This window comes from Uloborus diversus, chromosome 2 (assembly GCF_026930045.1).
Source record: "Uloborus diversus isolate 005 chromosome 2, Udiv.v.3.1, whole genome shotgun sequence".
NCBI classification, from domain to species: domain Eukaryota; kingdom Metazoa; phylum Arthropoda; class Arachnida; order Araneae; family Uloboridae; genus Uloborus; species Uloborus diversus.
The window spans coordinates 208,413,882-208,440,244 of NC_072732.1; the positions used below are offsets into that span (position 1 = coordinate 208,413,882).

Sequence of the window (26,363 nt, forward strand, 5' to 3'; positions counted from 1 at the left end):
TACCTTCTTAAATGCAGAAAAACACTCGGCGTGGTATTGAATTAACGATTTATATTTTGCGTTAAACAAACAGAGCTCATGTGGAACTGTTTACTATTTAAAATTGGGTTGCCGAAAACCTTTTGGGAAGTATTGATGATAAAATAAGAAGCATGTACGTATCCCAATTTGTTTCTTTTATTCAAGTATGAAATGTGCTAAATAACTTTGGCCCACCCAATAGTTTAAGCTTCGCCGTTTGTTTCTTTGAGTTTAAGCTCTAACGGGTTAATATTAAACCCTAAGAGGTTTTGTACCCCTACTATTGCGAAACATTTTTGTTTCGGTATAGGATTCAAATTTGTTAAATACTGTTTTTCGGTTTTTTGCATGTTATTTTAGCTATTATAAATTAACATAAAATTTTCATTTCTATGTGATTGTGTATAAATTCATTCATGGTGAACCAGATTTCAAAAATTATATGGAAAAGATTTCGTTTTATTTGACTTTTAATAAATTCCTATACATCTCTATTGATTTCTATATTTCAACCGCTTCCAAATTCGATCTCATCATGCACTTGACAGTTCGAAAAACAATGTCACAGTTCCCTGCATTTTCTATTTACTCATAGCGATCTGTCGCTGCACAGTTTGACAATGACGTTTAAAATCTAAAGCTCCGATAAATGTTTCATGTGCAGAAAGCCGTCCACTCCCCCCCCCCCCTGCCTTCAATCCTCCAACAACACGTCCGCCGCATATTTACAGTGAATAGGAGAAAATTGACATTGAATTTTTTATAAGGGTGGGTGAAAATCTGGTGACAAGTAATGGCGAGCAGTTTTCTTTTTTTTTTCTTTCAAAACTTTCTATTTTATATTTGGCAACATTTTAAAGTTGACAGTTTTCACTTTTTTTTTTGGGCACAAAGTAAGGAAGCTGTTGAGGTTGCATTCTGTCGTAAATCATTGTATCGTTTAATCCCAGCGTTTGTGGTAGATATACTGCTGGATAAAAATATTGCAAGTGGTTCAATCTCAACGTTTGTGGTAGATACATTACTCGATAAAAATATTGCAAGTGTGAGAAGTTTCAACATTTTTTTTCTTCAGGTATGAGCCGTCCCAATTATTTTTACGAATTCAACTGATATTTTTTTTGAGTCAACATGTTAAATTAGTATAAAGACAAGATATGATTTAGTTTTTTAACACAAGTAATTACTATTTAATTTCGTAAAAAGTACAGCATAAAAATAAATGTTCTAGTGGTAACAATTTGGAATCAATTTCGGCTCTCCTCAAACGGAATGAAATAAAACAGTTTCAAAATTATTCTGAGCAGAAAAAATAAGTGAAAATGGACCCGAAAGACATTGTTTTTAGGCTGGTTCTCTCGTTTGACTGAAGTAGTCGCGTTTTTGGGTATGGAACCTGCAAGATTTTGTAGCACGTATTTGGCTATTTTCTGATACCAAACTTCACTTATTGCTGCTTTGCAACATTTGCCATTAAAAATCAGTTTAATTTGAAAAATAAAACTTTTGGTGGCTTCCCTTGAGAAAACGATAGGTTTCTCACACTTGCAATGCTTTTTGCCAGTACTGTGTATCAGAATCAGAAGTATTTTCTGTTATAAAGATTTATAGACAGGAAAAAATAAAACACATATTTCATTGATGATTGTTTTTAGGTAAATATTTTTTAGACTGCATTTGATCAATCTGAAGAATGATACATCTTGAAAGTAGTAAACAACGCCAATAAACCAAAAATGACAAATTGAATTTTAGTGTACAGTAAAGATAATTATTTCACATAATTTCATACACGTGTTTCGGCGTTATATGGAACCCCGTTTTCAATGCAAAGGAAGTGAGCTCATGGGTGAAAATACTTTTGCTTTTGCTGGATGTATTTTCTTCCATCAGTGCACTTTTTTTTTTGGATTCAAAACTAGTTCTTTGTAACCCCGAAAGAAGTGTCTGCAGTTTCTTGCAAATTTGTGTGTAATAAAGATTTATTTTTTACGCATTTATTGCCTATTTTAGTGCTAACATAATTGGAGGAATTTCTGGGAGGGGGAGGGGACTAATAAAAGTTAATCATGAAATAAAACTGGGATTAAAAAGAACAAAGAAAAAAAAGCCTTAAGTAGAACCAAACCAAAAAGCACTCGCTTGTTTATTCATTACTAACATTGGTTCTTCAAAGAGAAGCTTTATGCAAACGAACAATTGATTATTAATCTACGAAATGACAATCTGTAATGTACAGTGTTATGCGAACTAGAATCGCGAGCTATTATAATTGCAGTGAGCTTGATGCTACGGATAGCCTAGAGTTATAGATACTATAGATATGGAAATTGAATGTCTTCCAAACGCGTGCAGTTGAATTCTGTAATGCATGTAATCGTTATGAAATATATCCTTGCGTTGAAGGCAGTGTTTTCTGCTCAAATGAATAAGAATCGGTAAGTTGAATTAACTATTAATTAATAACGGAGAGTATACAATGTGTCAGTAAAATTTATATCCATCGGAAGTAAACGTAAATATGGATGCTATGTAATTGTTTAAACTGCAGAATAATATTAATAATGGTAACTGTAAGTTAATGAGCAGATGTTTATAGACAAAAGGTTTGTTACCACTGCATTTATCGATAGTTAAGAGTTTAAGGGTCAAATAGATGATGAAATCAGTGAAAAATACAAATTAATTCGATTTAAATACGAATTACAAAATTCAAAAATCTATGTTGAAGAAACGAGATCAAACGTATATATTAAAAAAATGATTCCCTGATAAAGATCTTGACTGGGAATTTTGACTAGTAGCCAATGGCTACCAGAATCACAAAATGTGGTAGCCACTTTAAACTTTTGGTAACCATTTTTTGAGAAAAAAAATATCTATTCAGTACACAAAATAAGTAACATTAAGAGAGTTAGCTCCAAAATGCGTAGTCAAGTTGTAATCGACTATATGCTAAACATCTCAGGATTGGAAGCATGTTGTGGTAACACAATATAAAATATGAAATTTACAAGTAAAAAAACACAAGGTCGCCAATTTTGGTGACTAAGACTTGATTTTTGGTAGCCACTTTCAATGAAATGATCGCCCGTTGGCGACTGGCGTCAGCTAATCTAGAGCTTTATCCCCTGATATTTGAAAAAGATTCAGAAATGTATTGAAATATAATGCTGGGGGTCTTGTGAGTAATTAAAAGACTTAGAGAAAGCACTGGAAAGCATTCACTACGGTTGTTAAAAAAAATCCACGGTAATTTCAAAGTAAAAAACACAGAGTCATTGCTGTTATATCGATCTTACCTTCAAAATGTCAATTTTTATTATGTGCTACAACTATTCTATCAAAAATTACAGTAGTTTAAAAATACTCCTATCGTGTTATTTTACGAGGCACTTTTGCTGTTTATTTGAAAATACTCAATCATCACCATTCTAAAAAATTCACAAATTCAACATGATTCATACTTAAAAAAAAAATGCATTATATCAAAACTGTTTTAATCTCATTAACTAACAAGGACACGAAATAAAATTCCAAAACCTTTTGATTAACTGATATTAAATTTTCGTAATTCTGAATCAAAATAAAGTCTCTGAGGAAATCTCCCTCACAACTTTCTGGAAGAAGCACGGGCGAGTAATAAAGCAGCTGCCGCATAAGCGAGAAGGATTACAATAATCCAACACAATTCAAGAGTTCTTAATTAACTTTCGTTTTGTAGATTCGTTTCAGAAATCTACTTCGCTCTACTCTTGGAGAGTAGCCAGATAATAAAAGGCAAGACGAAGAAGCGAGGGAAAAAAAAATGGTCACAGCGAGTCATCTTCTGTGTGTTCCAACGGTTAATTTCCGTGTTTGCCCAGTTCCAATTTTCTTGTCACGTTGGAAGCATGTGTGTCTCATTTGCATACAACGGCGTTTGACTGTTTCATGTTTAAAATTGTTGAAAGACGCGGGATTGAGTGGAGAAGTCAAGCAATATGTTTGTCGATTCCATATTAGATGACATCCCGAAAAGAGATTTCGAAACGAAATAAAAGCGATGTAACATCAGACGAACAAGAAGTTTCTGACTTGTTTTTGCATTTTTCTGATGAGCAATTTTTAAAAATAGGGTCATTGAGTAAATATATTTGATGGCAATGCTGAGAGAGAGTTTTTAAGTTTGGTCGATACAGTAAGTTGTGTTTGGTTTTCAAGAGCTTTTAATTTGGAGCTTTGTGAATACGGACAGTTTATGTAACATTGCTGCAATATGAGCATTAGTGAAATATCTTAAGTTTCTGTTTAAAAAAAAAAACGTGCAATTATTTTATTATGAATTTTAGTATGATTTATTTTAAGCACACAAACAACAGCTTTCAAAACTTGTATCGAAGATTATTTAAAGACATTTGGGTAGTGCATTGACTGAATTTGAATGATTTCAAATACGTAGAAAGAAAAAAAATAATAATCTTAAGAAAATACAAAAATCCTTCTATGAATAATAATAATAAAAAAAAAATGCGAAAACGAATCTGTCCTTGAAACGAAAAGGAAAGTAAAACTTTCTACCGTACCAATTTTTTTTAAAACAATTAAATTTTAATAAATTGAATTAAAAAAAAAAACACGTGAATTTTACTGATTTTTCATACAACTTTAACTCGTTGAAATTAATCGGTTCATACTCCACGTCAAGCATGCTCAACCGTCACGTTGAAGGAGAAATGACAGCTGCCTTATAAATCATAAACCGAACTGCTAATTAAGAATTTTAATTCAATAATAGGTAGCGCGGTGAGCGCTGGACTATCAAGGACCCCTATCTGGAACCTTGGTAGATCACACATGGTAGACCACTGTAGTGCAGAACCCGTGTAGTGTTTAAAAGGTAATTACAAGTAGAAGAAAATTATGCATAACTTACCTGTAACTTCATCCTCTTGTATATCCGTCAAATGAGCATGATCACAAATGGTTGAGTGAGTGGTATTGCCTCTTTCGGGCAGAGAACTGCAATCTGGCAGACGAAAATGTCCCCTGGACTTGAAGTAAATGCCTCGCTGTTTGTTATCTTCTATCATGGCCCATTCATTGTAACAAAATAGGTCTTGGACGGCTATACAATCCTCCCTAAAGCAACAGTCATTGTTAGTTCTTATACGCATTAGTCCATGCGAACAAGGAAAGATACAAAGTTGGTTAAGGCAAGTTATGTTAAAAACAGATGAAATGTACATCTGGTAAAATTTTCCTTTTTCTACATGAGTATCACTTCTGTTAATACATTCAATTCCTCAATGATCTTTAAGTTAAAATATGAAATATAATGTATTTAAAACACTTTCTCAATTTTGAAAATGTTTCCTGTTTATTATTCAGTATTTTGGATCCAAACATAAGTTTCGAAACAAAACGAAAGTGAAACAATGTTTAACACTTTTCAGGTATACGTGCACTCTTACATGTATCTTTTTTAATTTTCAGCATAAAAAATCATGTTTTTAACAGCAGGTCACTGCTGTGTGTTTATTACCTTTCTAGCGTAACAAAGTATTAAATAATCATCAATTAATTAAGATTTAATGAGCTAAATAGCACATTTTTTTTAATGTGATACCTTAAAGTCTAATTAGTCACGACAATTTTTGTCAAAAAACATTTGTAACATTATTTTTCATGTTGTCTTCCTCAATAAAGATACTATAGAGGATAGTTCTTTTTAAATTATTTTTTTAACAAGGGAGGGAAAAAAAATTCGAGTTTCCCCAAAATTTTGCCGTTTACAAATTTACTAAAAATCGACTTTCCAACCAATAGCTCTGATCCAGGCAGGAAACATACAGAATATAATGGTATTGAAATAATTGATACATTTATTCACATTTGAGTAATTATGTTTGAAAGAAAGCAACATACAGCAAAAATCAATTCTTCAGAAATTGAGTTTAAAGATTTGGAAACATGTTGTAAGCAATGGCACAGCACCGCAAGAAAAACTCTTGTAAATTGAGAAGTATTCCAAATATTGACAATATTTTAGTATAGTTTGAAAGCTAACAGATTGAAGAATACTTAGAGACAATAATAATAACAATAAAAGATTGAAAATTTGGTCGATTTTTCGCGATTTGAAGTGTGCACTTACACCTTAAGCTTTTATTACCATTATATTTTCTGCAGTAATTTTTGAGCTTTTCTTCACAGATGACAGCGAAAACTGTCTTGTACTTATCTGTATGATGTTGCCAACAGCAGCAAGTTTCTATATATTACAAAACTCATTATTTTTCTCCTCCCCTTTACACAACTGTAGTCGTTTTGTTTAACTTTGTTATTCAATCTAGCAATTTTTTGAGGAAGGCTTCGCGTTCTTCGCGATGGTAAATTAAAATCCAACCGTATGTGTGTATGTACATCTAAAGGTCGCTTCTGACTGGCTGTTGGGGGATAACGTCATTACAGATGCCACGTGAATTTAATGATCACGTGAGTGATGACCAGATTCGAATAATCGCCAAATTCCTTCAAAATTGATGTCAACATGGCGATATATTTTCAGTTCCTAGTCTTTCCCATTTACTCCAAGAACAAATGACGTCATCCCTAAGTGAGGCACTGTAGGTGGCTAGTATTAATTAAAATACAAATTAAATAAAAATACGATGTTTAAAATTATCAAAGTTCGTCTTCGATTTTCAATGCGTGAAATACGCTTGACGTTACCAGTTGAAAATCTCTGTCTGTTTATGATGAAAAAACTAACCTGCAAAGCGGTTTGCTGTAGGCAAATCCATCGACCCACTCGCAGCTAGGGAACGCATAGTGACAAAGAAGCGTCTCTGCAGCAGTTCTGCAAGGTTCCAGTAGCGAAGATATCACTTCTTCCCAAAGACCTTGCGTAATCTGCTCGTTTATGGGGAGGGCGGAACCATCTGTGCTAAAATTGTAGTACACCAGGCCGTATGACCCCAGGTACTTCCGACAGGTGGCGCCTGTGTAGAGGGAGCAGTACCCCTGAGGAGTATCTAGTGGAGGACGGCGAATACTGGACAGGGCTGGCTCGGACTCTTTATCTGACACTGTGGCAGAACTATCTGTAGAGATAAACAATAAATAAGTAACTTTTGAAGTTTGGAACTTCTGTAATTATTCATCATTTTAATGCATTTTTTAATGTAACTGACCATCTATGTTTATCATTAAACTTGCCATGCCGGAGGCAAGAACATATTGTTTTAAAACATTTTGCCAGTCCTTATCATATAGTGCATTTACTTGTATTATTTGCTATAGCTCTCCCTTTCTAAGATATAATTCTGCTTGCACTTCCATTTATAACAGAATAAATATTACTTGTAATATTTAGTAACAACAAATCAAAGTTGAAATCTTTCAATTTATTTGCTAATAATTTATATTTTGTTCGCGAATGCATTGACTAAGATTTTATATTTAAATTGTATAAGTATAACTTAAAAGAATTATTTTCATGTCAGCCAGTCTATTGATTTAATCAATCATTCCTTTATATTTTATAAAAAAAACTGTGCTGACTTATACTTATCCAGTTTAAATTGAAAATCTACCTTTTTTTCTTATACTAATGGCAGTTAACCTCCTAGTTTAATTGATTCAATCATTCATTACTTCATATTTGACTGACAAATGTACCGATTCACATCAAATTAAGCTTACCTGCTTTACCCGAACGACTTACGCGCTTTAGGCCCCCTGGTAGGGCAAAGCGGGTTTTTTAAGTGTTTGTAATATTTGATAATAAATAAATATTGGGTTTGAAATAATGCAAGAATCAATTTTTATTTTAAAGCTCACGATCTCTGCTAGGAAATAAAACAAAAATTTTTCGATAAAAAGTCAAAAACTACAATTTTCGATTATTCTTCATAACCTACCCGCTTTAGACCATCCTCCTCTATTATTTAGTTTGAAAGAAGCAGAAAATTAAACTTTTTTCACCCTTCTTCTAATACTTCGTTTTCTAAAAAAGATTTTAAAGATTTGTAAAGAATTCATATCTTGGATATTAGCAAAGAATGAACAAAAAAGTAATTAAATTTTTGAAGTTTTTCTCGGTTTTTTTTCTTTAGTTTTTCCCAAATTAAAAATTTCTATGACGACAAAACTGCTGTCATTTACGTAAGCTTCATTTATTTTTACCTGCAAAAGATTTTTACAATTTTCATTTAAAAATAAATAAAAATATCCCATTAAACAAATTTTAACTCAAAACTGCAACTCTTTGTAACTGATACATTCCACCGGTTAATTTGCCATTCATCAAGCTGGGTTTCACTACCAGCTGTTGCACTTTTGCGATTCTTCTGGTTATCTTATCCTCCATCAACAACGCATCAAACCCCTTTCCCGAATATTATCGCCGTTTTAAATCGATTTTTAATCGGTGAGCATGTTACACCAAATTCCACTCTCTTCCTGAAGGAAAGAAAAGCTAAGAAATAAGCAAAAATTTTATTTTTTTAAATATTGGGAAATTTTTTTTGCGCAATGAAGAGAAATTAAATTGCCATCGAGGGTCGTAAAAATATTCTGCGACTTTAATTAGAAAGTCAAATTTATTTATTTTGTGAAAATGTCATTAACATTACATCTAATGGTTATTGGATAAGTTTTGGTATGCAGATTTTGATGCAGATTATATTGTGAAATTACAAACGTTTTGTAGATAATTAGATGCAATTGATTCATAGTTAAATCAACGCTCGGTTGATAATTTTAGTGCTGGAAGGAAATATTCAAAATCATTAGAAATAGAAGCACGATGGCATGTCAGTAAAATTACGTCAAACAAAAACCGAATGCAAAAAATTTGAAAATATTTTCTCGTTGAGCTATTACAATGGTTTTGACTATAAACTATATTCTTAGTCAGCAGTCCCAAAAAGCCTCATTAGAGTAAGGCTAAAACTTCTTTAAAATCTTCATTATAATAAAGGCACCAATCCTTTAAAAATCCTTATTATTGTAAAGTTATTACTCCATATATTAATCTGAAGAAAGGGAAATCAGTTTCAAAAGATCCCCTATAAAGTAAGGACAATAGTTTCTAACAATCCCTAAAAACACTTCAAAAAATTATTATTAGAAAAAAAGATTATAGTCTTTGAAAATACCCATCAGAACAAAGACTACATTCTACAGAAGCTCTTTTTCTCCTAGCCAGAACGACGTAAGTCCAAAAATACAATTTGCCTTTTATTAGCGCGTTGTATGTAGACGCCTATTGCGCATCGAGCCATGTGAACGTAATGGGGTTGTTTCCTTCAGTCAAAAGTACTACTTTTAGTCACTGAAATTGATAGAATGAGTAAAAAAACATAACATGGACCCAGAAAATACATTAATCTTCCCAACAGTTATTTTTTAATATTTTAAAAAGTCCGATTTTGAAATCAAGGCGTGGTCTTTATGACGTCACAAATGATGTACTTTGAAGCATTTTTCACTGCGTTTCCACGTTATGATAATCAAGCAGCGAAATAAAATTGCGCTCTACGCTTGCTATCAACCATATCGTTGCCAATACACGTGAGTAAAGATGCAAATTAATTTTTTTGTGCTGTGAATGGCAACACTAAATGGCATTTCATCATTTGTGACGTCACACGATAGAAGCGTAAACTATGAAAGCTCGCCGATTTAAATATTTTTAATAAAAATATTAAACTTTAACAAATTACTTAAAAATTGGTCAGATCCTCTGTTTTTAAGCATGCTTTTTCAGAAAAAAATACTTTTAAAATTTTGGAAACGACCCCATTCTTAAAACAAAAATCATTTTCAATTTTTTACCAATGTTAACATAGTGCGCGTCCATCCTTTGAATGCGCTAGAAAGAAAGTTTTTTCTCTCCTGTAAAACTACCATTTTGTGACTTAGGTCATTTTGGCTCTGAGGTACAGAACTATTCTTCGCATAAAGACAACGGTCCATAAAGTCCTTACTAAAAGGAGTAACTCGACTATAATTTGTGCAAATCTTGTCTTATTGTCAATGTTATTTTTTATTTTTCATTTTTTGATCGCTTTTGCGTGAAGTACCATATTTATGACATTCTTCGCGGTTTCTGAAATGCTGACCATAAAAAAAGGAAAAAGTTGACTATTTTTAGACGAAAAAAGGTAATCATTTAGGTATCACTAAGGTATTACCACGCATATTTGTGTACTATACTACAGTAACCGCCTGAAAATAACTTTTACGGATAATATGCAGTTTCTTATAACTGGATGTAAAAAGAATTTGTTTTGAAATTTAGTGTACATCAAGCTTCAATATAGTACGTTATTTATTTTCCAAATAGGAGAGAAAGAATCCTATTAAAAATCTGAAAATGTTTAAAGGGGATTTCTAGAAGTGCAATCCGTTCTCAGGATAAGAAAAACAACTTCGGTGGAAATGAATATTTAATAGGACATACATTTTTAGAAGAAGTTACTATTAAGTTAATGATTATTTAATGAGATGTACTCGTTGAGAGCTTTAGTAATGCAACTTATTTTCGTTTGCTGATTCTTAGAATCAGATATACATGGGTTTTTAATTACGGTTACATCAAGATTTAAAGAGGCGAAAGGCTTTCTTCGATCCAAATTTCTTTTTTGATAACGTCATAGGAAAAGAAAAAAACTCTATTTTTCTATTGTTTTTCGAGTCAGAAAAGTTGGCTTAATGGATTCAATTAACTCGCAAGTTTTATCGGGAAAATGTTGAAATTTGGCAAACGTGAGTATATGTCTTAGTGTAGTTATTTCTAAAGATAGTATCTTACATGTTTGTAATGACTTTTGAGCCCTTTATTCGCGCAGGGTATTATTCTTTCATTTTATATGGTTTTTATAAATAAAAATTCTTAAAACCTTTCCAAAACTCGCGCCGGGTACCCACACCAAGAAGAAAAAAAACTTTATTTTTTGTTTTATCAAATACTTTCTTTGTTTCAGCAAGTTTTATTATTTTGTGTACCTAGTAATATTTAGAATAATAAGTTTAATGAAATACTTTCCACCAAAACAATTTAATTTTTTGTGGGAGGGGGGAGGGTTAATCGGTGTGAGAAAATATCTCAGATTCACAAGTTCTCATGTCACTCAGTTTGATTCCAGTTTTGGAAGGACCTTGTGATTTCTTTTTGCCTAAGTTTGGCATTCATTGTGGTGATTGTAGTAATTTGCCCCGGGTTTCCCATCAGTTGATACATGGCACTTTTCAAAACATTTTCACTACTTTTTTGAAAATCATCCGTTCTATTGGTTTTGACTTATTTCTTAGCTTGTTTTCAGCAAAAGAAAGGGGGAAGGCAAGAGCATGAAAGGAGGCTAAAAGTCTTCTAAAAATGGCTCTAAGAACGAAGATAAATACGATCATGTCGGAGTATTAATCCCCCCCCCCCAAAAAAAAACGAAGTTGGAGTAATGAAATTGGAATGATGATAAAGGAAATAATCTGGCCGTCCGTCTGATTGTTCTGTTCTGCCCTGATAGTAATTTTTGAAGGATAGTCAGGTTAGAGAAAAACATTTTTATTTTGAAAAAGCACGGGGGAGATTTCATTTTCATAGTTTTGTCCATAGTATTAGAAATTGTACAAATTTGATTTTCTGTCTGAAGCTTCATCTCCTCAAGAACAAGTGAGATTTGAGAGTCGAACGAAGTACCGAAAAGTTTGAATTTTTTCAAAAAAACCTTTTTGCTTCATCTCATCTTTGTACGACTTTTACTAGTGGACGTATGAATTGGCGTGTCAATTAACATTATTTCGTTGTTAATATTCTTGCAACTGAAGTTGACTTCAAGAAGTGCTCAGTTGTGTAACAAAACTTGGCGATATATTACTAAATCGCAGGCATAAAAAGCCTGCTATATGTTGAAAAACCTCCACAGAAAGGTGTACTTTTTGCGGCTAGCGAATTTTTGAGAGGAAATCGAGCAGGTGATGTTCAGTTTTATACAGTTGATAAATACTTATCATCAGCACTTTCGGAAGTATTTAAATGGGACAGAAATCCTGATCTAAAAAGCGAATTGACTTCGAAGTACCTGTATGGAAAAGAACGTTTGATGTAGAACAAATGTTTAAAAAAAAATATTTTATATGATTTTTCTTTAAAATTTAATTTAAATAAGTATCGCAAATTTTAACATTTTTACATACTATAGTAGATATTTAAAATTATTTTTCCCCCAAGACCGATAAAAGCGTTATTTTCTATACTGACGAAGAATCATAAAAAGAAAAAATGCTGATAGTCTGAGTATAGTCTTTTAGTTTTATTTCATGAGTAAAAGAGAAAAACTTCATAAAATCAAAGTACATTGCTCTATATACTTAACACAGAAGAATATATTGATTTCACAAATTCAAAGTGGGTAATTTTCGTGCAGTAGAATATACACAAATTTTTTAATTTTGATATAAATAAATATTTTAATCACTGCTCTGGAACTGCTTGCGATTAAATGTCAAAGCAAAGAGCTATGAAACACTAACGTCAACAAAAATAAATGACTTACCTGACTTTGTCAGGACGAAAATATGGAAGTCTTTGCTGTCTGTGACTGTGTAATTGGCACTGCGGATGTAGTTAGTTGCTCGGCACAAGTACATGGTACTTTCTGTCGCGTTGATTGTAAGCATGGAATGGGATAAGGTTGGGACCTCGCTTTTGAGCTGGAAAAAATGAAGGTGATCATTTAAATTTGGCGTTTTATTGTTTCGTTAAGAAAGCTAAATCAACCCTTTCCAGTGAATCTTAAGACCTTGCTCAGTCTATTTGCACGGGTGTGACACTTGTACGTATATATGTATACTTTATACATGAAAGTTTTAACTTTGTCTTTTAACTGTTATACATATTCAAATATAAGGAACATTCAAATATAATGAACCATTATGTATCATAATATAAAGCAGCGTTTCCTTAATTTTTAATGAGTGGAACGCTTTTAAATAACCATTTTCTTTTTGGAACACCCCTGTTGTTTCCAAAAGTTATGTTTTCCTAACACTAAAAGTGAAAATTATTTCAAATAAAAATTTTGATGTCAAAACGTCGTTTAAGAAACTAAAAAAAAAAAAAAATCTGAAAACAACTTAGAAATCAAAGTTTACAAAACACAAAATTTTTAAGCTTAAAATTCAACTTTAACTTTTGAAAATTCATTTAATAGATTCTTTAAGTTTTCTAAAAAGAAAGTTTAAAAAATAAGGAATCACCGTTTCATGGAACCGTTGATTCATCTCCATGAAACGAAACCCTTGGTTTCCGCGGAACACAATTTAAGAAACGCTGATTATAACCACCATTTTCTAACTTGAAAAATACTGACTGAAACGTGCTGCGGATGTGAACAGGAGGTCTCTTCCGCAACACGTATTAATCATTACTTTTAAAATACAAGAAAGCTTTTTAGGTCTCCTTCACACGAGGCAGCTTAGTTGGTTGAACCAACCTTCGAGTGTGTAGTTATCAGGATGTGTAACCAGGTAGAAAAGTGAAGAAATCACCTTGCATTCCCCACACGACATTCAACTCATCAGGCTCACCAGGGACAAGTTGCACTACCATTCTCATCCCGATGAGTTGAATTAAGTAATTAGTTACAGCTGATTCAACTCATCAGAACACTGCTAGGGAACACACACGAGTAAACTTGTTGAGAAAACTCAGTTCAGTTTTAACAATGTTGTGGAGCAGCTACTTGGATTAATTTAGGCTTAATTCAAGAAAAGTTGATTCAAATATGTTGCCTTGTGTAAACACAGCGAAAAAGCTAGCAATTAGTTGACAGGCAACGTTTTCGAAAATTTGATTCAACTAACCGCATCGTTTGTAGGATGCCTTAAAAAGCTGATGCTTCACATTAAGATAAATCAAGGCTCCTTGTATTCAAAAACATGAAAATGAAAAACAAGAGTTCAAATTTCTGGATATTAAATGCCTGTTTTGTGCAAATGAATTGAGTAAGGCTTTCAAAATTTGATCCGCAGGAACACGCCCGCTGGCAGAGATTCAGAATTGTGAATTTGGGATACCACATCAAATTTATCACATTGTACTAGATGTCTAAAGATTTAGTTTATATCCAAAAATGGGAATCCCCTGAAAGTTATCAAGAAGTAAGCATGGGAAATAGAACATTATTTGTAAACCTCAGATGAAAAATTTTGCTGAGTTTGTATTAATTTGGATTTTATAAGTTAATAAGAGTGATGTGGTACTTTTATGCTTAAAAAGGAAATGCCCATCTCAGGTTGTACTTTCCCATCAGCCGTGATGATATTTATCATTTAAATTAACCAATCCTTTATCTTGCTACGACAAACTTCGCTAACTGGAATATTGCTTGGATTTTAGTAACAACTGATAGATATTTTTAAAACCAGCAATGGAAATGCATTTCAGAGTATTAATACGAAATGAAATCCAAACAATTGAATTTCAAATTTGTTAAAATATTCGTTATGCGTTATTAGTTGATATTTAAATCATTCTGTAAATAACAACTTAATTGAATATTACCATGAGAAATATTCCTACATATTTGCATTATGAAACAGTATGAACGCATGATTAAACTGTCAAAACGAAATCAGCAGCTTTTCTAGATAATATCTATATGTAATTGTCACTAGATTAGAGTGACATTTATAACAACTCAATGACAGTTATCTCGGAGAGTTCTGTAACATATTAAAACGTCACGATGTCTGATGATCTTCCTGCTCATAATGAGCATATTGTAATGGAAAGAGTCTTAATGATTGTAACTCAATTAGATTCTAGTAATTAGCCATGTTAAATATATTACTAGTTGAGTCAGTGGGGTTAAATATAAACTAAGCTTTAAGATTTTGGAATTAGATTCTTCCTATTCTTTTGAATTAATTGAAAGATCAAGTGTTGCGCATTGAATCCAAGACCAGATTTCCAGAAAGCATTTAGATCTAAAACTCTTGCCTTAATGACTATTTGTTAGCCATGTAAAATATATTCCTAATCGTCATTTGGAATAATTGTAAATTATTTTTTCTTTTCTTTGAATGAATTGATAGATCAAATATTGTGCATTTCTTCCGAGACAGATTTCCAGAAAGCAACTGGGTTGCCTTTATGACTGTTTATTAGCGAAATTTTGGGGTTATTCGAACCAGTAACTTTCAATGAGATTGATGTAGACATAACTGCCATTCGCACAAACAGTTTCGAAGCTTAAGACGTTCCGCAGCACCGATACATGTTTATTCTTTCAAATGTAGTGCAAAACCATTTAAAAGAAATAAAAAATCATTCACAAAATTTGTGTAAAATGCGCACAAAAGTAAAATTTACATCAAAATCAAATTTTTAAAAACTACTGGAGAAATAGCTGGCTTAGTTTTTTAATAATCCAAGACACCGGGGGTAACAACCCCGGTTATTGTCACTGTAAGAGTTTGTCCTTAAACTTTCCTGTGTTTTCATTCCTTAGAAAATAAATATATACTTATAAATATATTTTTGTATCAAAGATTGTACTGCCGTGTGCAGAGAAAGGGCAGTAACTGCAAATTTTTCATTTTCAATTTTTTTGCATTTTTGTCATTTATTGTACGTTAGCTTTACTGTACAAGCTCGATTATTTGGTTTCCGCTGAAAAAAAAGGCGCGGAAAAGACTTCTTATTCCAACATTTCCCTATTGTTAGTATTGAATCTACCACACATTTCTTCAAATATCTAGAAAACTCATTTCTGCAGATGCTGCCATTTACCAGCACACGGCAGTGTACATCTGGGCATCTATTTAGTTCACTAAAAGCAAAAATATTTGAATAAATATTTTTGTAAAAATATAGGTATAAAAAGTACCAAAACCACAGTAGTTGGCACCTGATACCTTAGTGTATAACACCTTGTGATCCAGAGACTGGCATATCACTTTATTTATCACTTTTAGATTACATACAAATTTCATCATCATAGGAAGCACAATTAATATTAATTTAAAGTGGGTAATTATACATAAGTTAATGTTAAATCACACATCTTGACGTTGAGAAAATATTTTAGAGAAATAAGAATAAATTTGGAGAGTTACATGGACAAAAATTTTGAGATTATTGCTGTTTCATCAGTCGGTATGCAGTTTTGATTTTACGAATTATAGTTTGTTTCCACAGAAAAAGGAACGTTATCCCATGATTCTAAGGGAGCATTAAAAATGAAGCAGTTCTCTACAGTCTCAATGTTGCTGTGATGGCCAAACATATTTGTTTTTTATTGTTTCTTTTAAAACTTTAACTGTAAATTCTGGAGGATTCAAATCAATAGTAGAAATTAAATAATATTGTTGCAGAAAAAGTATCAGAAATCAAACACATTGCACGATGCATTAGTGACTATAAGCTCATGTGCCAATTACTGTGGGACTAGCAAAACTGAAGCACCACTAAATGGCATTCATCATTTCTTCAATTACACAAAAAGACAAAAATGTACTTCTAACCGATCAAAGTAACATGTTTCAACTAAAAATTTTTCACAACCAAAATTTAAAATACATATTAAGTTGGATTTTAATGGATTGATGTGCATGCTTTCCTTAAGCCAGATAAGAAGCTTTTGCAACGAAAATGTCTGATTTGACACAAGCCAAAATTGTTTCTATTTCCTACACACTGCTACCATTTAGTAACCTGAATTGAAGTTATAATCTTTAAAGTAAATGTACATCATTTAGTTGGTATATGGCCTTCTACTTTTAAAAGATTGGATATAAATCTTATTTTAGGACATTTTTGTTTAAGTGCCAATCACTAGTGACCTGCCAGTTATTGGGGGTGTTACCCTATATGGGGTAAATGAAAACATCTAAATCGCACATAAAACTATCAGTGAAGGGCAAAATTGTAACTAAATGTCTTAAGAAACATTCCATATGACAAAACGAGAAGCCAATCGCTTCGTGCTTTTAGATATGCTTGAGAAGAAAATATTCGCAATTTTCAGATTTGTCATCCCCTCCTCCTTTTTCCTCGTTGTTGTTCCTGGTTTAGAACCTTATAAATAAATGTTATTTTTCATAAAAATGCTTTAGTTTTTCTCAATTTAAAACAAGCTACTAAACTAAAAAAACCGAGATCATTCTGTATTTTATAGCAAAAATGTCTTCACATTGCGAGCCATATAAATTTGAATTATCCTTTTATTTCTTATCAAATATCTTCTTCCTGTTTCAATGCACATAGTAAGTGACATTATTAGTGTACATTATTAGTATGTTCTTACAGTGGAAAAGAGACTAATGCACACTAACTTTATAAAACTCACTTGACTTCAATGTTTTCATGGAAACGGTTCGGCCGAAATATATGAATGAAAATGCAGGTATAGGACAAAATAATAGGAGCACCCTGTTAAAATTGAGTCTTTCTTCGAACGCCGAAAAAACGACCTCCACGTGTTGCAACAGTTTGCGACCTAGTGGCGATGGTAGGGAGGGTATCAATCAAGCATTTGACAGTGTGAACAGTGTTTTATGGAAAAGTTTTCTAGTTAGCAAAGCGTGATTATGTCCGATCTCTTCGACGTGACAACGGCATGACAGTTAGAGCTCATCTCGCTGGAGCGTCAGTGTCCAGATTAGCCCGTCTTATGGGTGTTTCAAGGATCACTGTAAAAAGGGTTATGACAGCCTATACAAATCTGATGTGAGGTGTCTCCTGCGAAGAGCAACTGTGGGTGAAAAACAGCTTTCAAGGATAGTAATAGACGAGTGTTGAAGAGGATTTTCTCCTGAAAACGCAAGATTACACTGTCTCAGATAACGTCCGAAATAAATCCGAGCTCCGTATTAATGAAAACTATTCAACGGGAGTTGCATGCTGCGCATATTCGTGGCAGAGTAGCTATTCCAAAACCGTTAGTTTCGCCGCAAAATTCTATGAAGAGCCTACAGTGGTGCAGAGATAAAATAAACTGGACACAACTGAAATGGGAACAAGTCATATAGTCTGACGAGTCATCATTTACTCTTTTCCAGACCGTCGGACGTGTATTTTTCTTGGCGAACACCTGCAGACGCATATCATACTGACAGCTTCGTTCCTACCGTGAATCATGGAGGGGGTTCTGTGATGGTGTGAGGAGCAATTTCTTCCCGTATATTGGAGTCTTTTGTAGTAAGGGGGAGAATGACAGGTGATCATTATCGAAGCTTTCTCGCCTACCTTCTTCATTTTAATCTTCAGGCTCTCTTCCGGGGTGAACGTCTGATGTTCCAAGCTGACAATGCCCCTGTTCACGTGCACCGTTATTCTCAAACATGGTTACATGCATGATGACGATGAAGTAAAGGACCTAACGTAATGCCCCCAGATCCCTGAGCTAAACATCATTGAGTTTTAGTGAGTCTTTTAAGAGAACAAAGTACGTGCGCGGTTTCGTTCTCCACGCACTCTATCTGAACTCAAGACTATCTTGCACTAGGAATGGATGCGAATTCTAATGAACTATATTCAATACCGTTATTTTTCAATGCCACGTTGAATACAAACTGTAAATCGGGCAACGAGTGGCCCAACCCGTTAGTAATAACAGATTTTCATTTGTTCCACAGATGTTACAGTTATTTTATACAAATACAAATACAAATGTGACGACCAGCAACAGGCACTGGGCCCAGCTAGGCTGGTCCTAGTCAATTAATTAGTCCCCAATGAAGATCAATGGCCCTCTTAAAGCTATCCACTCCCTTGCTCATTACCGCCTCTTCCTGTAAGCTATTCCAAGTGCCCACGACCCTGCTAAAGTAGTAGTTTTTCCTGATTTCCAAGTTAGCCTGAGATTTAAATAGCTTAAAACAATGACCCCTTGTCCTGCTTTCCCCGCAAAAATTTAATCCATTTACATCTTTCATTTTGATAAATTTAAATAACTGAATCATGTCCCCTCTGACTCTCCTTTGCTCCAGGCTATACATGTTAAGCCTATTAAGTCTGGTATCATAATCTAAATCTGAGAGTCCCCTTACTAATTTAGTTACCCTTCTTTGAACCCTTTCCAATACAAAAATATCTTTCTTCAGATAAGGCGACCAAAACTGAACAGCATACTCCAAATGAGGTCTTACTAAACTCCTATATAAAGGCAGAAGAACTTTCTTAGATTTGTTTGAAATAGATCTATTGATGAACCCAAGCATTTTGTTGGCTTTGTTACTAGCAAAACTGCACTGTTGACTAAACTTGTCCTACACCTGTATATGTAATAAAAACTGAAAAAAAAGGCTAACTATAACTAAAAATTGTGGTTAAAAGGAAAGTGACTGAAATCATTCTAACTTAGTGGAAGGGATTCATTAGATGCATTTAAGCTTCTTAAAGCTCATTTTGTTGCATTTTAAGTTCATGGTGTTCATTTATTTTACCCAGCAGTTCATAATTGTCTAATACAATGTTAATAAACGAACTCTTTGTCGTACTGAAAAGGATTTTTAAGACATCCTTCCCCAGTTTTAAAATTGATACAGTTAAAAGAAACCTAAACTCATCAACTCAAATTTTAAAAAAATGACTAAAACCACTATATCTGTAACGCGCCTACAAAGTCTTCAGAACATAGTAAAATTAACAAAATGCATTGTAAACGAATTGTAACTTCTTTAAAATATAGGTGCCAGTGTTGTTTAATAAATTAAATTGTTGCTGCGCATTATTCCTACACACGGGATAAAGTCTACCACGTTATTACAACATTAACATCTGCTTGAAACACGGCATTTATTCAACACTAACTGTTAAAGAGTGAATAGTAAATTAGAACATGAAAAGGAAATATACGAGGGAGGAAACAAGTCGCAGGTGTTTATTTTCTGCGAGCTCTTAATTAGCTAACGAGGTAACTCAGAAATCAGTGGCTCTGACACTTTTAACGGCGCTAATATTTAGAACGTCTTGTTTGTACTCTACAAATCATGGTGCTTTTAAGTTGAAGCTTATTTTGTTGGAAAGTTATTTCTAAAAGCATTGCTGGGTCTTTTGGAGATTTGAATTGTTTAGCTTTAGTGTAAGGGATTCATTAGATGTATTTAAGCTTTTTAAATGCATAGTGCTCATTTGTTTTACTTAACAGTCCATAGTTGTCTAATACAATGTGAATTAATAAACTTTGTCGTAATTAAAAAATGGATTTTGAAAACATCTCTCTCCACTTTTCTTTTCTTTGATTTTGATCTATAAGTTTATTTTGGTGTGTTTTTTGAGAAATGTAGGACACATTTTGAGATTTTGGATGACTTTTGCACTTTTTTTTTGTGCTTTTCTCTGTATGTTTTTGTTTTGTCTCTTCATTTTCCTTTGCAGCAACTAGGCAAAAGGCGTGTTTTTTTACATTACTATTATATTTTTTTGTTGAGATTTTTAGGGAATAGTTGAAAGTTTGAACAACATTTGTATCCGTTTTCTCATGTTTTTAAGGCATGTTTTAAGGGTTTGGAATGGGCTTCCTTTTTTTTCTTTTCTTGGTTTTGATGTAAATGTCAAGTTATTATAATAATTTTCCTTACCATATTTCAGTGGTCTTAAAAATGTTTCTTTCATTATATGTAACAGAGCATAGCACATACGTTGAACAAGGTTTTTGGTAGGAAACTACACTGCTTGCTAAAAATATATGGTGATTTTCCTCATAAATATAATTTCTCGAAGGAAATCATACAGATTTTGTTTCTTAAAAAAATAAATTGGTGTGGCATGTGTGCTCCCTAAACTTTAATCATGTGAGAAAATCCGTGAACTTTCATAGTTATATATATATATTGAAATAACAGGGAGGATTTAATCTGTGAGTGAACTTGTAACTGTATTTTTCGAACCATTTGAAATATTGATCGTATGTGTATTGCGAACATGCCAAATTGCATTTTAAGCGTTATACATAAAAATTACAGTGTTAATTTAATTTGAATTTTTTGGACTATCAAAAACTCGCTGCAGTGATAAAAACTTAACGTTGTTGTGTTAACCCTAGAGTATTATCCTGAAAACTCGGCACTTTTTAACTCTTCCAAATCCAGAAAACTCGGTCTCATTCTGGCAAAAAAAAAAAAAAAAAAAAAAAACCCGTGCGAAAAATTTGTTGTGCTCACATTTTCGATTACCGGATATTTTCAAACTTGCCACTTTATGGTACACACTAGGCCGAGTTTTTGCGACGACATTAATCAGCAGTATATACAAGATATAGAACTAGCGTCAACAAAATTTAGAAAAAAATTCAATGACAGTCAATCTAGGATCTGAATTTCAAACTTGTTTTTCTCAAGCTTTAAAAAAGTGCATTTACATCCCTTTGCTTCTCACTGCCACATTTATCTTTCAAAACTGAAACATTAAATTAATACGTATTAAAAGCAAACTTTGATTTACAGCAATTTTGATGATTGATGTGTTTTTTCATCAATGTGTTTAAACATAGCAGGGAACTTAATCCAAAAAAGAAGATATATAACCCAATCAAATGCGGCCAATAACAAGGAAAAAGGACCACATTTATCCTTCTTTGTCCATATAAATATACTTCACTTGTTGGCTACATCTATTTTTAGTGGGTCTGGTACTATATCAATTTCATTTATCTGCTTCCCCTGGTTCGGTGTTTCATTTATGTATCTTCCCGTCTCGATAACTGTAATTTCCGTCTTCTCGTTTCATCTCCTTGTTTCAGCTTCTTTTTCTTTTCGTTGCAATATTTGCTGTGTTCGCAAATATATTTCTTTAAGTCAATGTTCTGGTTTGTGATCAGGGAAAAAAGGGAGAAAATGTATATGGGCAATTCAACGGGTAACTGAATGACATTTGTAGAACAAAACAGTAAGTGTTTTGTAATGTTCAACACAAAATATACGTTGTGCAAATAATCCTTTCTCCTGGAATATTGTATTTTTAAGCTAAATTCAATGGTTAAGTTGAATTCTCGAAATACATTTTGGTTGATTTTTAAATTGTTAAAAACGCGTTAATTGACTAACGTTTTAAGCAGTAGCATGTCGGTCAGCTGCCATATATTTGATAATTTTTTTAGAACCATCCAAAATGTATTTCAAGAATTCATACCATAAAGTTCAGCTTAAAAAATAGAATAATTTAGGAGAAAGGATCATTTGCCCGATGTGTATCATGCGTTGAATGTTTCAAAGTACACACTGTTTTGCTCTAAAAATGTCAGTCAGTTACCTGTAGAATTGCCCATAAAGTATTGTTTCGATAAAATGCAATTAGGGCAGTAATCACAACCGCATTTTGTTAGAACTAAAAGTTTAATAAATATCTTAGTGCTTGAAAAATAAAATAAGAAATAACTGCGCATGTTTGCAGAAAATTGCAAATTTTTTCAGATACGTGTTTCGTGGTCAAAAGGAAACAACTTTCCCATAGGAGTCAGGTATACGAAAAAAGTGGGAGTCAAAGAGTGAGAAGAATTGGGAGTGGCGTCACTGGAGCTGAATTGTTTTTGTGAAATTGGGCTACATTATTGAACTTTAAGATTACTTATTAAAAAACTTCTAAGAATATGGGACATGGTCTCAAAAATGAGGAGTAAACTTTTCTCTTTAAATTCTTTGCTCCATTCTTATGAAATCACGCTACACAAATCCATTTATTTATAATTATAAATTTAATTTCCGTGAACCAAATAAATCGACCCTATTAAAAATTATTATTCAAGCGATTATTAATTTTTCTTTCTAAAAAGTGAAGGGGCAAGCCTCCTTTACTTTTAGAAGTCAGGAGGCAATTGCCAGATTTGCCCCTCCGCACGAGCCAGCAATGTCTTTTTCAATGCAAAATAAGTGAAATTATGGATGAAAAGACATCTTCATACGTACTTTATATCCTTATTCTAACAACAAACTATCCCCTTTAGTCCATCAAGTCTTGTACTAGCACAACGCACCTCTCCTTACCACTTTCCAGATTTTTCTAGGTTTTTTAAACAAGAAATTTATTTCAGGCCGTACCTTGTTATGGACTTTATTACATTACACTATCACTGAACTTAAATCTCTCAGTGATATTAATTAAGCACTGCTGGAATATTGGAAATTTTCAACTACAATCTTCAATGCACAAACATCTTCCGAGCTTCACATAAACGTAAACCGTACGTCGCAAAAGCTTACACATGTCAAGAATTGCAAAGCTTATGACTTGCCTTGCTATAAAAATAATTACTTGAGTTGTTATCGTGGAAGAAATATACATATTGTCTAGATAGAGAGTCATGTTTTTAAGCCTGGCAAATTTCTCAACTTAACAAACCAATCTTCAAATCTCGTAAATCGTGTCGAATTTCCAGTTGCTAATAATGGTAATGAGTAGCATTTGAACAGGAATGAAGCAATTCAATGTCTAAACTTCAGATGATAACGCTAAGGTGAGCATCATTTGTAGGAAGCAATTCAGGTTTCGATTTCCAAACTCATGATGCTAAATGCATGTGCGTTTAACTAGGCTCATCAAGAATTGAATTCTGGATAAAATGATACGATGATTCTACCCGTGTACTTTTCTAAAATAAAATTACAACCCTATTCATATCTTAACTTATATTAAGAAATTGTTGAATAACTTTCTGTATTATACTCAAATTAGTCAGTGTTTAACGTTACACTCAATTAAAATTTAAATGAAAGAAGTGGAATGTTTTCAGCTCAGATATTCCGTCGCCATTATCATAATTTAAGCATCCTTATATATATAATAGCCAAAATCACTGAGTAATACTCTGACGTCACCTCAATGAAGCTCGCGATAAAATGGATATACCTATGTCCGTCAATCCCTACCTCAGTACGAAACCATAGATTATAAATTATTAGGACGATGGCTTTATTTCATTGTTGAAACACCTAAAATTCGGGATCATTTCATTCATTGAAAAAAGTATCCCTGAAAACTCATAGATGCATCAAGTTCCCCCTGTAAATCGGAAGTTAGCCTTTCCATCTCATCGGTGGTCAGAATGTATGAATTATTCTTATTCCACTTTAAGCCATAACAACATAATTTTGTTTTAAGAAAAAAAACAAAGCTTTATATTTACTGATCAGTTTTATAAGAGCACGAGCCCCAACTTTCGCAAGTAGTAAACAAACGTTTTTACGCTGTCCTGAAAAGTAATGAAAAATGTGACTGAAATTAGTCTGCCTTTGTGGTTGAGGTATTTCATGGATCACGTTGAATTTGAGTGCCAATATCTCTGATAAAAAGGCAATTTGCCCCTGTCACACCATGACGGGTTATTTTCTAGTACAGTATAAAACTAATTCAGACCATGAATTTTCAAATTACTTTCATTTAGTAATTTAGTACTTCTTGGAGGATGCTTAAAGTAATCTTTGTAAATAATCCTTTCGCCACCAAAAACCCCTTTTCTGCTTAATTTTATGATTGAAATTTAACCAGCTTTTGCACAACAAGCTCTGAAATGCAAGAAACAAGGCAGACAATACAGGCAGCTTATAAATACAAAATAACCCGCTTTGTAATAATAAAGAATACGTTTGTAATTAAAAAATAATAATAAAAGCAGCGTCGATAAAAGACAAACTATTTAAAAAAATCTGTTTTCGGATTTTCTTTCATCCATAATCTTATGTCTTCTGTGTTAAAGAAACCGTTCCTTGCAAACACAAAACATCAGTTTTTTAAATTACTTTGATTTGTCAACCTCTTCAGGTTTATTAATGAACAATTTGAACTAGAAAAGATACCGACTGAATTGGAATAAAAATCAGAAAAAAAAAAAACAAATCAGTATCTTTCTACAACTGAACATTCAATGTTCTGCTGTAGAAAGATACTGATACAGCCCTCTCGTATCAAAAGGGAGGAGAAGTGATTGAAGCGTTCTACACTCATCAACCTTTTATATGAATCTGATGGAGTGCTTCAACTTTCCTCAGTGCATCCACGCTCCGCACATTGGATAAGAGGGGGAAAAGCTTCTCAATACAGTGGTGTGAACATGGGAGTGGCAGACTGAGAAGTGCTGAAAATTAGAGCACTTAGCGAGTTAAAATTGGATGACTTAATCATTGGGCTCAGAGACAAAAATGAGCTTAAAACCTTGTGTTTAAGCTTTATAACTCGTTTATGACCAAGTTTTGTTGCGTGTCGTAATAAGAGACATGACTGGATTTAAACTTGGTTCAGTACTGATTGGTATCGAATGTTGGCATATACTTTGCCATGCATTAAGTACTTGTAAATGTTGTGCAATTTCTTTTTCAACACTAATAGTATTGTTTTGAAGAATTACTACCTAAATGAATTTCTTTTAGTTTTGTTATAGTAATTACTATTTAGTTTTATGGCATCGTGTTAGATGTTTTGTTTTTAAGAATTAGTGTGAATGTACTGGACACTCTCTTAAATGACATACAGCAAAAAATCACTTTCTTTTCAACTTTTCTGGAGTCTTTTTACTATTGCAATAGAGATAAATAGTACATATTTGTCTTTAGTTTAAATATATATTATACATATGCAACTATATGTGCACAGAGAGTACGTGTTTATCATACATACCTACTGGTACTGTTTCTGTATTGAGGAACGAGTTTTGTTATATCTGCTAATGTTAACGAAAGTAAATATTATTGACCTCTTAAGCACCAACCACTAATGAACTTCACCTTGCGCGATAATTTTTATTACCAATATCTTGTTCAGCCAGAACGTCTTTTGTTCTTCCTTTGTAAATTGATTACACTGTTTTGTAATTGCATTGCAACTTTTAGTCTCCTTCTAAACACTTTAGCTTGTATAATATTGCTTACTTTTGTGCAATTTATCACTTTCAGAACATAATTTTAGTACTGTGCGAAAGAATGTTTTATGTACCTTTCTGATAATTAGTGGTCATTTGCACATATATATTATGAGCACTTTCCAAATCTCTGTTTGCAGTCATTTGAGATAAGCATTAGCCAACCCAACTACCAATTTAATCAATAGCCATTTGTTAGCGCATAGAGTATGTTGTAATTATTTCACCATTATGGTCTGATTGCGATTGGAGTATTTTAAACAAGTAATGTTTCTGTTAGCCTCGTAAAACATGCCTATAATTATAGTATCTGGTTTTGATAAATTGTAGCAAATCTCAACTTTTTGTTTTCGATTAAAAATGAAGCATTATAAACTTAAAAATGCGGAGTGAGTACTGATTTATGTAACAACTTTCGTCTTACTATACCATCAACTAAACTTAACAACCACAAACCAATTTTAAACGCACTTTCCTTTTGCAGAATCTACGACAACTATT

The 26,363-nt window shown here is 32.9% G+C and overlaps 1 protein-coding gene across 1 annotated transcript in view; it reads right to left on the minus strand.

The window, feature by feature from the left end:
* Positions 1–26,363, minus strand: part of LOC129216780 (tyrosine-protein kinase transmembrane receptor Ror2-like) — a 132,355-nt gene that overhangs the window by 10,749 nt on the left and 95,243 nt on the right. The window contains exons 4-6 of the mRNA XM_054850995.1: positions 12,564–12,720; positions 6,776–7,085; positions 4,937–5,142 (exon numbers count right to left, since the gene is read on the minus strand). Of these exons, the coding sequence (XP_054706970.1) occupies positions 4,937–5,142; positions 6,776–7,085; positions 12,564–12,720 (673 nt within the window). The remainder of the gene's footprint in view (positions 1–4,936; positions 5,143–6,775; positions 7,086–12,563; positions 12,721–26,363) is intronic.